This window comes from Mytilus galloprovincialis, chromosome 6 (assembly GCF_965363235.1).
Source record: "Mytilus galloprovincialis chromosome 6, xbMytGall1.hap1.1, whole genome shotgun sequence".
NCBI classification, from domain to species: Eukaryota; Metazoa; Mollusca; class Bivalvia; order Mytilida; family Mytilidae; genus Mytilus; species Mytilus galloprovincialis.
The window spans coordinates 102,131,907-102,148,059 of NC_134843.1; the positions used below are offsets into that span (position 1 = coordinate 102,131,907).

The 16,153-nt window shown below is 31.0% G+C and overlaps 1 protein-coding gene across 13 annotated transcripts in view; it reads right to left on the bottom strand.

Annotated features, from left to right (window-relative positions):
• Positions 1-16,153, bottom strand: part of LOC143080974 (kinesin-like protein KIF28) — a 77,679-nt gene that overhangs the window by 24,010 nt on the left and 37,516 nt on the right. For 11 of the 13 annotated variants that reach the window (XM_076257191.1, XM_076257189.1, XM_076257190.1 and 8 more), the window contains exons 8-21: positions 14,122-14,188; positions 13,146-13,332; positions 11,686-11,841; positions 11,021-11,118; positions 8,877-8,977; positions 8,218-8,368; positions 7,626-7,701; positions 7,140-7,240; positions 6,514-6,710; positions 5,761-5,906; positions 4,180-4,326; positions 3,733-3,892; positions 2,550-2,570; positions 262-349 (exon numbers count right to left, since the gene is read on the bottom strand). In XM_076257191.1, the coding sequence (XP_076113306.1) occupies positions 262-349; positions 2,550-2,570; positions 3,733-3,892; positions 4,180-4,326; positions 5,761-5,906; positions 6,514-6,710; positions 7,140-7,240; positions 7,626-7,701; positions 8,218-8,368; positions 8,877-8,977; positions 11,021-11,118; positions 11,686-11,841; positions 13,146-13,332; positions 14,122-14,188 (1,696 nt within the window). The remainder of the gene's footprint in view (positions 1-261; positions 350-2,549; positions 2,571-3,732; positions 3,893-4,179; positions 4,327-5,760; positions 5,907-6,513; positions 6,711-7,139; positions 7,241-7,625; positions 7,702-8,217; positions 8,369-8,876; positions 8,978-11,020; positions 11,119-11,685; positions 11,842-13,145; positions 13,333-14,121; positions 14,189-16,153) is intronic. The other 2 variants (XM_076257192.1, XM_076257194.1) reach the window with 1 other exon arrangement.

Here is a 16,153-nt window from a genome sequence, read left to right on the forward strand (position 1 = left end):
TAAACATCTTGTTTTGTTGAAATATATGAACAATATTTAACATTCTGAGAATTTACACTACTTTTGTTATAAGCCTTTTGTATGTGGCAATTAATGTTTGATCAATTTAAAATTGTCGGAACTGAATGGACAGCAGTAGAGGTAAATATACTATAGTATAACTTTGTTTTTCTCATAGGGATCTAATATCTTCTGTCCATAAATTTACCACATTCCCATAACCATGTGTTACCATTCAAAAAATTCTTCATTAGTACTTACCTGTATTAAATATCTTCTGTTCATAAATTTACCACGTTCCCATAACCATGTGTTCCCATTCAGTAAATTCTTCATTTTTACCATCACTCTGAATAAAAAAATAACAATGAACATAAATCACTACATTGTATAAAATTCTGAATATAAAGACGTATATGGAATCTGGACATATCTGCAGAAAAACTTTATTTCTAATGTTTGAAGACGACATAAAGACTTAACAGTTTGTAACAGCAAGATTTTTGTTTATAACTGGGTTCTCAATCTATATTATCATATTGTTTTATCATCTGATTATCTGTAAAAGCCTGTACGATCTCTTTAGATGTCTTCAGGATACATGTATTCATGTTTTATTCCCTATTCTCTATATAAATATTGCAGCACTACAATCACACAAAAACAGTGTCCATCTTTTAGTCATCAGTGTTATTTTTTTTTTTTCAATGGAAATTAATTTCTACACAATGTACATTGTGAAACATGTTACATGTTAAATTTCAAGCTTTTTCATGTGAAAACTGTGTCTTCCATACTCTCCATTATACTTAATATCGAATTGAACAAAAATTATCGATAAAGCATGATGCATAGGTTATATATATAATATGTATGTAAAATTAAATATTCAAGCATCTTAAACATGTCTGTACTAAATATAATTTCTAACGATAAGAATGATAAATTTCATTTTTAAACCTATATTTTAACTAAAATTATTCATAATGCATATATATATGAAACTGTATGTGTATAACAACAATCAAGATTCAATAAACCTGTGAACTAAATAAGGAAAGCATGCAACTACATAAACAGATAATTCACATATTGCACAACCATTTATATAAAGGTCATGTTTTCATTCAAAATTTATTTCATTCCTTTTTTTACCTCCACAAAATGTTGTAGGAACTGAAACTATATCACGATATATCTGTAATTATTAGGTAAACTGAAACTATATCACAATATATCTGTAATTATTAGGTAGAACTGAAACTATATCACGATATATCTGTAATTATTAGGTAAACAGAAACTATATCACGATATATCTGTAATTATTAGGTAAACAGAAACTATATCACAATATATCTGTAATTATTAGGTAAACAGACTCTTTTATATCAGTAAACATGCAAGGCCGTTAGTTTTCTCATTTAAATTGTTTTACGTTGTCATATTGAGGCCTTTTATAGCTGACTATGTGGTATGGGCTTTGCTCATTGTTGAAGGCTGTACGGTGACCTATAGTTCTTCATTTCTGTATCATTTGGTCTCTTGTGGACAGTTGTCTCATTGACAATCATACCACAAGAATTAAGAGAATGAATTTTTAACCATTACAAAGATTCCGAATTATCTTAAATATGAGTATAAGAAGATGTGGTATGACTGTCAATGAGACAATTCTCCATTAGAGACCATAAAAGTACAAAAGAAGATGTGGTATGACTGTCAATGAGACAATTCTCCATTAGAGACCATAAAAGTACAAAAGAAGATGTGGTATGACTGTCAATGAGACAATTCTCCATTAGAGACCATAAAAGTACAAAAGGCCTTTTGGCATTGTTATAGTTTTTAAGGAATAAACATATATTAATATCCCATATTGTGATATAATTTTAGATTCTTATCTGCCAGATTTAGAAAAAGAACGAGTACACACCTTCAAGGCTGGTTGTGCTCTTTCCTTTTACAAAAATAATATTGGTGCTACTTTAAGAAAAAACAATGACTATTACACACAAAAAACACACAACAGATATAAAGAAGTCAAGTAAACATTAAATTCTAATTTTAAATGTATATGACAGATTTATTCCAAATAAAAGAGTTAAACACTTCCTCTAAATACTAAAGAATACACATGAAAACACACAAACAAGTATTTTACAGCATGTGACACTTAGAAGATGGTCTCTCCAATGAGATTGTTGTTTACCACTTTATACAAGAAACAAGTTAATATAATGTTAAAAGGCACTAGCCCATCGAGTTCAGCTTTTTTGTTTTGTTTGATCAGGGAAGCAGGAAGGGGTCTGTACTGCCTAATGACATGTTAACTAATATTTTAACCATATATAAAAGCAATCACTTCTATAATACGAAAAAAACACATTGTCTAAACTGAAAATATATTTTTATTATAAGGTAAACACATCTTATAAATAAACACTGAATCCTGTTTGCCAAAATGTGAAATAATATTGTATAAGATGTATTTAATGTATAATAAATTATTGTTCACACAAAAATATTTTCTAAACAGAGTTATATACCTGACATTTTGATCTGCATTCCTTTTGTTTTAATAATATATAAAAAAAATTAGTAAATAATCAATATTGATATATAAAAGTGATATGAGAAAAATAATAAATGGGGAATGAGTCCATTGGACACAAAAGATGCCATAGACTGCATTTAACATTGTAAAGGGACATAACTCAAGAACTGTAAAAGTGACACTGCCAAAATTTGTACCTGAGATCTGTGTTCTGTGTTCTGTGTTAATAAACATTGTTAATTGTTAATAGGTTTCATAGCATTTAGTCGAGGCAAACTTTAGTTAGAAGGGAAACGAAAAATTCAGCAATTTTTCAATTTGTAAAAGGACATAACTCTAGAATTGTAAAAAGATGCGTCATCAAAATTTGAAAATGATCTGTGTTATGTGGTAATTAGGATTGTGTTTATGTTTCATAACATTTAGGTCGAGCAAACTAAAGTTAGAGAACAGAAACAAATATCTCAGCATTTTTTTCAAAAGGATTAAAACTCTGGAACAGTAAAAGTGACGCCACAAAATTTCAATTTTGATCTGTGTTTTTTTGGTAATCATTGTGCATAAGTTTTATAACATTTGGTTGATGCAAACTCAGTTAGAGAACAAAAATGAAAAGTATAACAATTTTTCCATTTGTTAAGGAGCATAACTCTAGAAGTGTAAAAGTGACACCACCAAAATTCAAACTTGATCTGTGTTTTGTAGTAGTAAGCATTGTGGATAAGTTTCATAACATTTGGTTGAGGCAAACTAAAGTTAGAGAATAGAAATCTTTTTTGGGACATACATACATACATACAAATGGACAAGGGTAAAATAATATAAATGCCCCCACCGCTACAGCTGGGGCATAAAAAAGCATATTAACTATTTATTTTGGTTTTTTTTAACCAAGGGATATGACTTTTGAGTTAATGATTTTTCAGTTCACATCCAAATAAATACTTCAATGATCAGAAGTTTATGTTGCCCTAGCTTACAAAAAAATTTTTTTTTATACTATATAAAGTGAGAAAATTTCAATACAACAATAAATTTGTGAGTTCATACAGTGAAGTTATGAAATAAATAATACTTAAAAGAAAAATCTAATTTGGTTGATGGATCAAAGATGAGATTAAATGATTTGTTCAGTAGCAAAGTTTCATTTCATGACTGTCTGTCGTTGTACTTACTTTGTGCCTTGGTTGTTAGATAGATCTGATCCATCTGTAGCTGCCGTGGCGATCAACACCACCTCAAATGATTTATGTTTATCTAATTCCTCTGACACAGCATTCACTTCTGATACCATTGGTAAAATTTCTAAGACTTGTTCTTGGGCAATTTGCTGATCTGAAGAAAAATCAAAGCACTCTTAGTGCTAAAAGACACTTGATACCAAACTCAACAGTTATGAAGCATTTAACACCAGTTTCCTTATTAGTGCAGACAATAAAACATTATAAAACACACTTGTTGTCAATTAAAAGAAACCTCTTGACCTTCAAAATACTTTTCTGAGCATATTCCATTATAACTTGTATGTAAACTAAGGACAGTACTGCTGACAAGCACAAAGCTTTTAACCTCATGAGCATTTTCTAGTTCTGAGCAAATTCCTAAATAATATATAAACCAACCTTTGGACAGTCCAGCTGATCCAGTAGCAAATCCTTTAACCTGAGCAATTTCCTTCTGAGCAAACTCCCAAGTGATTTCTGCTGGCAGATCGTCTCCAGCTTCACTCTTCTTCATTGGATTGATGAACACATACATATGATTAGAACCTGTGGTAAAACATTGGATTAATGAACACATACATATGATTAGAACCTGTGGTAAAACATAGGGATGATGAACACATACATATGATTAGAACCTGTGGTAAAACATTGGATTGATGAACACGTACATATGATTAGAACCTGTGGTAAAACATTGGATTGATGAACACGTACATATGATTAGAACCTGTGGTAAAACATTGGGATGATGAACACATACATATGATTAGAACCTGTGGTAAAACATAGGGATGATGAACACATACATATGATTAGAACCTGTGGTAAAACATAGGGATGATGAACACATACATATGATTAGAACCTGTGGTAAAACATTGGATTAATGAACACATACATATGATTAGAACCTGTGGTAAAACATTGGGATGATGAACACATACATATGATTAGAACCTGTGGTAAAACATAGGGATGATGAACACATACATATGATTAGAACCTGTGGTAAAACATTGGATTAATGAACACATACATATGATTAGAACCTGTGGTAAAACATAGGGGTGATGAACACATACATATGATTAGAACCTGTGGTAAAACATTGGGATGATGAACATATACATATGATTAGAACCTGTGGTAAAATATAGGGATGATGAACACATACATATGATTAGAACCTGTGGTAAAACATTGTATTGATGAACACATACATATGATTAGAACCTGTGGTAAAACATAGGGATGATGAACACATACATATGAATAGAACCTGAAGAAAAATATCAATTTCTTATCATTATTACACTGTAAATATAGAATTTTTGTGTGATGTTTTTGCTTAAATAGAAACACAGGATATTCCTAAAATCCTGTATATTTTTGTTATACACTATTTTCAGTTTTTATTTTCATGTCACCAGATTTTGTTATCCCAACCAGACCTTGTTTATTAAAATGCCAACAGTTATCTCCCCTGAAACTATAAACTCCTTGGCATATTTAGCACCTATGATATAGAGGATCCCATATTGATGTAATGTGTATGTATCCTGCTTTTTACAAGACCAACAGGTACAGTTAAATGTTTCATATCAGCAAACCTCACAAGAAATTAGTCAACTAGATTTGGCATATTCTTACTCTGAGTCAAAAAACAAACTCCTACTCATAGGTTCATGTTTAAAAGAGAATCAGCAATACAAGTTAAGTCAAGGATCAAACACATTTAATGCTTACATGAATCAGGTAATTTGCGATGGAATATGTAGTTTACATACTTTATAAAAGAGGGACGAAAGATACCAAAGGGACAGTTTGTTTTATAAACTTTAAGCTTTATAGCAACAAAAAAATTATTTTAGAAATCATATCAGTACCAAAGCACTAGCAACAAGATACATGTCTTCACAACATAGATTTTTCTTGCCTCTTTGTGGTTTATCTCATTTTTAGACCCTGCATACTTACCAAACAGAACTCTGTCTTTATGACATAAAACTTTTTTGCCCTGTAGTGGTATACCATTGACCTTAGTTTTTGAGCCTGTACCAGCCACTGATTCTACTTCCACAGTTCCGTTACTGTTATATATCACAGAATGCTGCTTTTGAATACTGGAATAAAAATCAAATACTTTGAGGTTAACAGTATCAATTGATTACTTATTAAACTCATAGATGCGATAACCTTGCCTAGAGAGAAATTTGTGATATAAGTTTCATTAACTGTTAGAAAATGTACTATGTTTTATTTGTAAACAAAATAATCATTATAAAGTCATTGTAAAAAAAAGTTGTAAAATGGGTTAAACAATTTAACACTATTATTTTTTTTTTTTTTTTTAATTTTCATGATTTATGACTATCCTGAATATGTATGGATGAAATATTTGCCACTGGACATCAAGCAAACAAAAAAAGAAAATACACAAAAACAATAATCTTGGCTTTTAATTGTTATGTCCTGAGGTATGTGATAAACTCTTACTTAAATGCACAGCAAATAATAGATAATAAGAGTTACACAACACACATAATACAACTTCAGAAGCTGCCTTGAAATAACACAGAAAATAACTCAAACATTGACATTTACCTTAATTCAATAAGATATATAGTGGGACAAAAAAACTATAACCTTTGATACTTACATTAATTCACAAGGACATTAATGGGTACAGGCTTAATAAAGGGGAAATAACCTATGACCTTTGACACTAACCTTAAACCACTAAGACATATACTAGGTACAGGTTTAGCATCTTTTCGTCCTATTGTAGTCTCTTTCTGAGACAGGAAATGACATATGACCCCAGATAACATAGGATCCTCATTTAGATTGATCAGATGTGGTTCTTTAGCCTTCCTAGCAGCTGAATTGTCTGTGATGTTCTCTGTCTCCGTTCTCGCTGCTGCTAGCTGGAATCATCACAATAATAATTTGTAATAGTTTTAATTTATTTTTGATTTCATAAGGAATATAATTGTGAAACATTAGAAAATGCCAGATTAGGACTTTGACAACCAATCGCTAACATGCTTTCTTCCCATGAGGAAGGTGTACATATTTTCCAAAAGTAAGGCTGTATATAATAACAAAAATATAGTGAATGTGACTTTTTATTGAATTTACCTGAGCAATACCACAGTTGCCACATGTGAAGGAACTGACCACTATACTACTTTTATATGGTTTGTTTTGCTCAATTCCTAGTTTTGTGTGTAGTATTTTGTGATTTGTTTTCATTAATTGATTTGTTTTTTTGTTTTTTAATCAACCTGGGTTTTTCATTATTCACTTGGAATTTTCTACCACCCTCCTCCCTAGTGAACATGTGTTGTACTAACCTGTTCCTCCCAGCTCTGAGTATTTTGTGCTATCATTTCCTGGTTAGCAAATAACTGTGCTCGGATTTCTTCTTCCATTTGTTTTCTCATTTTTTCAACTTCTTTAAAATAAAGATTCTAATATGAATGTAGACATGTGTGAAGTTAATTACAAAGCGCAATGCTAGTTGTACATAAAACCTGTTGGAAATCAAAATATTTTTTTTTTCTGGAAGTTGGTTTCAATTAAAAATCTCCAAAAAGAAATATATATGTATTTGTAAACCCTAAATGTCACACATTAGGAAGTTAAATAAATAGTTCCATTAAATTAAATTGCTACCTTTTCCAAACATCTGGAATGCGTAAATACTTCATTAAGACAGTAGCATTAGAACATAGAGAATTAAATTAAGATTGATCGATTGTTGGTTGCTTAACGTCCAGTGGCAAATCTTTCATGCATATTCAGGATGATGAAAATCAATGTCACATTGTTATTCTTACCCTCAGGTGTCATCCCCATATCATGTCCAATAAGACCACCTCCTTCCATGGACTTCTTCAATCTCTCATTCTCTTCCTGAAAATAATTTGTTCATTCATTTATTGTATGTTGACAATCACCTCTGTTTTACTATAAAATGGTGCTGATCATAGAACGATAGATACAATAATATTAGAAGGTTTGAACATGATACATTGAGAATGGATATGGGGAAAATGTCAAAGAGACAACCAGACCAAAGAACAGATTACAACCATAGGCCAAAAATGGGTCTTCAATGCAGCGAGAAAATCCCACATCAGCTGGCCCCTAAATAAAACAATAGATTATTCTAAAAACAAATCAAGAATTACCACATTGCCAGCTTTCTTTATGTAGGCAATAAGTTATGAACCCCATTTTCTATGTTGGAAATAGAATGAACAGTTACACATTCAATTTCTTCAATAAAATTACTAACAATTTTCCTATTAAAGACCCTAGGTAACATAATTAAGACTTTGCCAGAGAAAGTATATTATTTCTTCTAATATCAATACCACACCATTAATCATCAGCTCTGTACTCAAACTAAAGCAATATTAACTTTACCTTAAGTTCCCTGATGAGTTTATCCATAGGATTTTCATTTATAACAGCTTTGTTTTTAATCTTTTTCGCTCGGTCAGCATATCGTAACGTAGAAAGTGTTTCATCATAATTAATATCAGCAGGTGATAACGCAGCTATCATTATTGTTTTACTGAAATATAAAATTAACAGTTTAATACATTAAACTAAACCTACATTGCTATCAACAAGAAAAATAACAAAAGCACCTAACTCTGTGGAAAAATCAAAACAGAAAGTTCGTAGTCAAATGGCAATATCAAATGCTCAAACATCAAACATATAGATAACAACTACCTGTCATATTTCTGACTTGGTACAGGCATTTTCTTATGTAGAAAATGGTGGATTAAACCTAGTTTTATAGTATTACTATGCTTAACCTTTGATTTGAATGACAGTCACATAAAATTTCAATTTATCAGCCCTTACGGTCCTTCATATTAATAATACTTATATTTTGACATTAAAAAATGTCATATATTCTGAGACTTATACTATATTCATAGGAAAACCAACTGATATATTAGTCTGGGAAACATTTTCTATCAAATGGTGAACATTTTATACATTTTGTTAGTTAAAATGAAAATTATCTCCCTTTTACTAAGAAATTAGGATTTTAGATTATCTTCCCTTACCTATTACCACCTAAGGCATTCTGTAAAAGTTTGGTTAATACTGAATCTCTATAAGGAACTACTATTTTCTTCTTTGTCCCCATTGATAAGTCTGCTAAAGCCTAAAATAAAGTCATCAAATAATTAATAATAGATACAATAGATACATCATAACTGATGACTGAAATATACAAAACATATCTAGATATTGTATTTAAGAAATAATTCTTTAATGTCATGCTCTATGCTCATTTTAACATGGATTGGCATTAAATTTGTCAATATTTTACACTGAGCGTTAGCTTAATGCCTACCCATGTTAAAATGAGCATAAAACATTACAGAATTATTTCTATTCTAATATGACACATACATATTTTTATAGTTCGAAGCATACAAAAATAGAAATATTTGGCTGTTCCCGTTTCCTCCTCCTCATGAATCAGGGGTGTGGAAATATTTGCTGTGGGCACTTGTCCCTGGGCAAGTAAAACTGTAAAGTTCACTTGTCCGGAAAAAAAAGTTACTTGCCCTAATGGTCCCAATAAATATTGAAGTATTTCATTGTAGTTAATATCTGATTCTTAGCACTGTTTTGCATCACAAACAAATCACAAACAAATGAAATCCATTTGTTTATTATGTGTAAATTTAGGAAAGTAGGTAATTAACATCTATGGGACAGAAACCTTACAGCAAACCAACCAATGAAATGACATGTAAATGTAATTTTTGCAGCAGTTCTTGAATAAAAATTGTAGTTAGTAGGTACATATAATGATGTACTAATTTAGAGGACAGTGAGTGAAGAAATGGAAATTAAATAATGGATGTACTATTGACTTTTTTGCTGTTTCTCTCAACTGACAAACTTGGCTTTTTTTTTTTTTTTTTTTTTTTTATAATTGTCTTGATGGGCAATTAAACCGTCCCTTCTATTTACCACTCTGACAACAAATAATGTTGACCTTTGATCTATAAATATAAAGACCAAAAAAAATTATTTATTTTCCGAATTTCCATCCTAGATAGACAGGGGCAATCTGAAATTCTCGCTTCCATATTTCTTTTTTTTTAAAACTCCTTATCCACCATTTGCGTTTTAGGTTTTTTACTCGACTAATTACTCTTTTAGTCTTGCTTTCCCGGTGTTTTATAAAATATTTATCAATCTGAATCTCGATACAAAATCATATAAAATGACACTTCCGGTACATGATGGATAAACCCTAATCGACGACCCCTTGTCAATGGACAAAACCAATGCAATGTTACGCAACTCGGGTTCGCATACTTATTTTTATTTATTTTGTTAATCGATCTATTTCCGGTATTATGTAATTTTTATCGTCATGAACATTGGTGTTTTTACTCGCTAACCATTGGTTTCTTTTAAATAAATTTCACATCTTTATACATTTTGAACATGTTGAAATTAATTCTATATTTCTGTCGGATTTGAATTTTGTCTCTTATATTTTTTTACTTGTCCACGAGCAACCCAGACAAAAATAATTACTTGTCCGGTTGTTCAAATGTACGAGTCGGGCGAGTCGGGCATAGCATTTCCACACTCCTGTGTTCAAAAACTGGTATCAAGGAAAATATATGATGTTTTGAAAACAATATTTTATCTACTGCGGAAAAAGGAAAACAACAAGAATATAAACAGTTAGTTTGTGTGTGTGTTTCAAACATATTTTGAGCTGATTAGGACACAGATTTGTTTTCAAAGCGAAATAAGGACGTCATATCAGAATTTGGTTTTGAATTTTCCTGTCTTGAGTTAAGTATTTTAGTGATTTTACTTTTCACTCAATTGGGAACAGTTTATGAAGTTTTGTGAACAAAATGTTTTAACAAGTAACAGTCAAAAGATTCTATCACAATTATTTATTTTTGAAGTTTGTAGTCTTTCTTTGACATAATTTAACTTGACTATTTTCAACCCCTAGCTACATATACTATACCATGACTCCAAAATTGAGAATGGAAATGGGGAATGTGCCAAAGAGACAACAACCCGACCATAGAGCAGACAACAGCAGAAGCTATCCCTTTCATGTTTATAACATTTTGGAATTATATGTGTAGCATTAGATTGTGTGTTGCCTCATTTATTATTACTTAGTCATTTTTGAATGATATTGGAATTTATTACATACAGAGATAACATTTCCTAACGCTGAAAGTGATTTGTTGATATTAGCCCCCTCCTTCAGTCTGTCCCCCACTGCACCAGTACTATCAGCTCTCTCAGATCCTAAAATATAATTAAATGAATGTTTAATGTTTCTGACTGTTTTTATATAAGCAAAACAATGTAGTTTCACTGTCAACGATGTTTTCTCACCTTATCACAACCAACAAGTTTCATTGCACCATTAGTTATTTCAAACTGGAAGATTTAGTTTTATTGTTATCAAAACAGGAAAACAAATTAAGATCCTTCAATAACAAGATATAATGTTTCTTTACATTTTTAGTAATGTGAAGGTTCTGAGAGCATAACTACAAATTCAAAAAATGTCAGCAGAAGTCTTGTTATCTACTCTTTGGTTGGGTTGTTGTCTCTTTAACACATTCCTCATTTACATTCTCAATTTAATTTCATTTTTTATGCAATAATTTGATTTTTGGTGTTTTAACGCCACTTTTAAGCACCTAATTTAGGCTATTTTGTGGCGGTCAGTTTTCATTGGTGGAGGAAGCCTGAGTGCCTGGAGAAAAAATTGGTGTAAGTAGAAGATAAGTGTGGCTCTTTGAGGTTTTTGTATTGTATAGTTGCTTGTTTCCCGATTTTTACCCAATATTTTTGATTAGGTTGTACCTGCTAAATCAACAAGGTTCATCACACTACTTTTCTTTGTTTCTGATCCTGAATCTGAATCTTTGATGATCTGGTCAAAGGTTATAGTTACAACAGTGTGGGCTCTACTGCTGGTGGCATTCATATTGGTAGATGCCACAGTTCTACTGGCAGTACCTAGAATACAATATATTTATAAATAATGTTACTTAGAAGTAGTTATAACTGCTGGTGGCATTTATATTAGTAGATGCCACAGTTCTACTGGCAGTATCTAGAGTACAATATATTTATAAATAATGTTACTTAGAAGTAGTTATAACTGCTGGTGGCATTTATATTAGTAGATGCCACAGTTCTACTGGCAGTATCTAGAGTAGAAAACAATGTTATCAAGTTACTTCATTGCAGTCATTTGATTTTGTTTTTGGTGTTTTAACACAACTTTAAAGCACTGCTATTGAGCTATTTTGTGGCGCCCTTTTTATTGGTGGAGGAAGTTGGAGTGCTCTGAGAAAAACCACAACCTTCGATAGGACAACTGACAATCCTAGTCAATTAAGATTGGAGCCGAGTGCACCAGCACAAGAGTGGTTTGAACTCACAACCTCAGTGTTGACTGGCTAGTGATTACAGTGGTAACTACTTAGAACACTCGGCCACCAAAGCCCTGCCCTACTCATGAAATTCATAATTGTTGACATAACATTTTTTGTGGCAGATTTTCTTAAAAAATAGTCTCTAATCTTTCAGTGTGGGTTATTAATAAAGTTGTCAAATAACTAGATTACAATTTTCACATTTATTGATCCCTAAGTACTAGTCCTATAACAGGACTATAAAATTAACTTTAAATGTTAAAGATTTCTCATTTTCATGCATTTCTGTATTACTGATGAGTTTTATTAGTTTTTCAATTGTGTGGTTTAAGAGTATGGACTATACAATTGTGTGGTTTAAGAGTATGGACTATACAATTGTGTGGTTTAAGAGTATGGACTATACAATTGTGTGGTTTAAGAGTATGGACTATACAATTGTGTGGTTTAAGAGTATGGACTATACAATTGTGTGGTTTAAGAGTATGGACTATACAATTGTGTGGTTTAAGAGTATGGACTATACAATTGTGTGGTTTAAGAGTATGGACTTTACAATTGTGTGGTTTAAGAGTATGGACTATACAATTGTGTGGTTTAAGAGTATGGACTATACAATTGTGTGGTTTAAGAGTATGGACTATACAATTGTGTGGTTTAAGAGTATGGACTATACACTTCAGGTTTTGGTCATATTGAAGGCTGAACAGTGACCTATAAATGCTTTAATCCAACTCAATTTGGCACAATGTTTTATAGTTGACTCATTGGCAAACATACCACAACCCCTTATTTTGCATTCATAATAAATGAAGTATATGTTAATCAAAATAACCAGAACAGTTTCAACTTGACTCAACCTGCAATTTTTTACCAAATTACCTTGTTCCATTCTTTTTTCAATTTCCTTGTAACTCCCCACAGGGACCTTTTTTAAATTTTCTACATAAAAGTATCCCAATTTAGGATTCTGTCTGACTTGGAGGCCACCTTTGGGGTTATCTTTAGACAGGAGATCTCTAACTTGTTCATTGTATATTTCCAACATGGAAAATGTTACTTCAAATCTCTGAAAAAGAAAATACATTTAAGATTAGTTGACATGCCCAATTCCGTAGATGTTAAAATCATAATCAAAATCTCATTCATGAACACATTATTCTTTCTCAGGTCTGACGTCTTTGCTCTAAGATTACTAAATGTTACATTCAGAGTTTTTATTCCCTACTTTTCTTGGCTTTGGGACAAGAGCTAGAAAATTGTACAGAATCCTGTCTTTTGAAGGTGTATCCGGTATATGTTTATCTGTGAAGATCGTTCTGATTTTGACTTGTGTGTGTTGTTGTTGGGTAATGCATTATAGACATATGCCCACATCTCCATTTGTTTCTATTGTGTAGTTTATATTGAATAACTACTTCCAGAAAGACAGTTTTTCTTTATTTACCAATTCTGGTTATGTATATCTAGAAAAAAACATATTACAGTGTAACTGAAATGACAATGAATACAAATGAATTGCTAATAACAATACATGTTTATAAGGTCTTATCTTTTTTTATTTTCTACAATTTCTTGTGAAAGGTCTACTATTGATAGTCAAGATGCAGCACTACAACAAAAGCACTGTAAAAACTGATAAACTCATAATATTTCCCAGTAATGAGCATTTTCATTTGTTTTTTATTGTCTCCTGCAAATTTATGTTTATTCCCATCTTCTCCAATGGAATGTTTATTTTGACAACTAGTGTCTCTTGACAAATGTACATCTATATCTATTTCCTTATATCAACATATTTCAAAGAATATTGATTTTGGTGAGATTTTTATTTCTTCAGAATATAAATTATACAAACCCTATTAGCATCACTATTGTTTTCTACGGTTTGGAATAATTCATCACAAGTTATTGGTACAATTCCCCTGAAATATAAAATGTTAATGAAGGCAGACAGAATATTTTATTATAGAGTCACATACCAAATATATAAAACAATATTATACATCATAATACAAGTAACAAGAATGTGTCCATAGTACATGAATGCCCCTTGCACTATCACTTTCTATGTTCAATGGACCATGAAACTGGGATAAAATTTATCTTATTTAGCATTAAAATTATAAAGATCATATCATAGGGAACATGTGTACAAAGTTTTAAGTTGATTAGACTTCAACTTCATCAAAAACTACCTCAACCAAAAACTTTAACCTGAGGTGGGACAGACGGATGAACAAACGGTACGACAAACAGACGGAAGAACGGATGCACAGACCAGAAAAAATAATGCCCCTCTACTATCATAGGTGGGGAATAAAAATAAAAAAAGTGATTTAAATTGAAGCTGAAATATCAGTATCCAATCACAACTGACTGATAAGACACTTTCAATTAAAGATTTATTTTAAACATTCGTTAAGAATGAATACATAACGAAGAGTAATTGTTATACTTAAGGCATGATTATGTTGCAGCAATCAATTAGTACATCAAACAGAATATTGAATGGATTAATATTATCAGATAAGATTTACTATTTAAGGATATTCTAATTCCGTAAGCTTTGTTTTAATCTATAATCAAACAGCTTAGTGTACAAGGATTGGGTAACCCACTTGTCCTGTAAATAGAACGATAACAATAACGGAAAAGAAGGTGCCAATAAAACCTATAAATCTAAGTTATTTTGCTACAGCTCATCAAAGTAAATGTTTGCATCAGTTTTAGAGAATCATTCTTTGAACCAAGTTATTTAACCTCTCTGGTAATGGACAAAGTTTTGTTTATTGTGTGACTAAGTTGAATATTTGCCTATTGTAGCTATGATTTTTATTCTTGTAAAATATTTGTGTAATAACTGGAATTGCGATATGTGTTTCAAAACTTAAGTGATTCATATTTCAGAGAGAATATACAAAAAGCTTCTTTAGTTAAGCAGTTGGAAAAGTAAACAGATTTAATATAAATTCAATATAAGACAATATAAATATTTAATTAAACATTAGATTTATTTAAATTCACTTATTTAAAATTTAAATTATGTGATCTAATTCAAACAAAATGGACTTTTGCTAGAAATAAAACACAGCATATGTTTGTTCATGGTTTAAGTGCTTCATACTGTTTATTGACTTGCAATGACAATTTCATTAAAATTCCAAATATCATCTTTATCAAATTTATAACATCCCCGGCGAGAAGAAATTCATGACTTCATGAACTATCATGAATGGTTCGTGAATGTTCATGAATGGTACATGAAAATTCATAAATAATTCATAAATGAAGGTTCATGAATTTAATTCATGAACTGTTCATTAAAAGTATTTTATGAATGTTCATGAAGTTTTGATGAATCACTAGCTGCTCATAAAAATTCATGAAATGTTCATTAAAAGTATTTATGAATGTTCATGAAGTTTTGATGAATCACTAGATGTTCATAAAAATTCATGAAATGTTCATTAAAAGTATTTTATGAATGTTCATGAAGTTTTGATGAATCAGTAGCTGCTCATAAAAATTCATGAAATGTTCATTAAAAGTATTTTATGAATGTTCATGAAGTTTTGATGAATCACGAGCTGATCATTGAAATTCTTGAAATGTTCATCTGTCATATGCATGTGTTATGAATAATAGATGATTTAGTAACTGGTAACACTGCGTGTGGGACTGTCACTGCTGTTACTGGTTTGCTGCAAGAAGGTTTTTTTTACTCTTCCTTTCCCTAAACTGCTAAAGATGTAAATTCTGATTTTCTCCAAGTTCACATATGTGCCTTTCTATTAATTGTCGTCCGGCATATAAATAACTTAGAAAAATATCAGATCAATGATAGATAGGCCCAACGACAGACGTTTCTCAACGTATGTACAATGTAA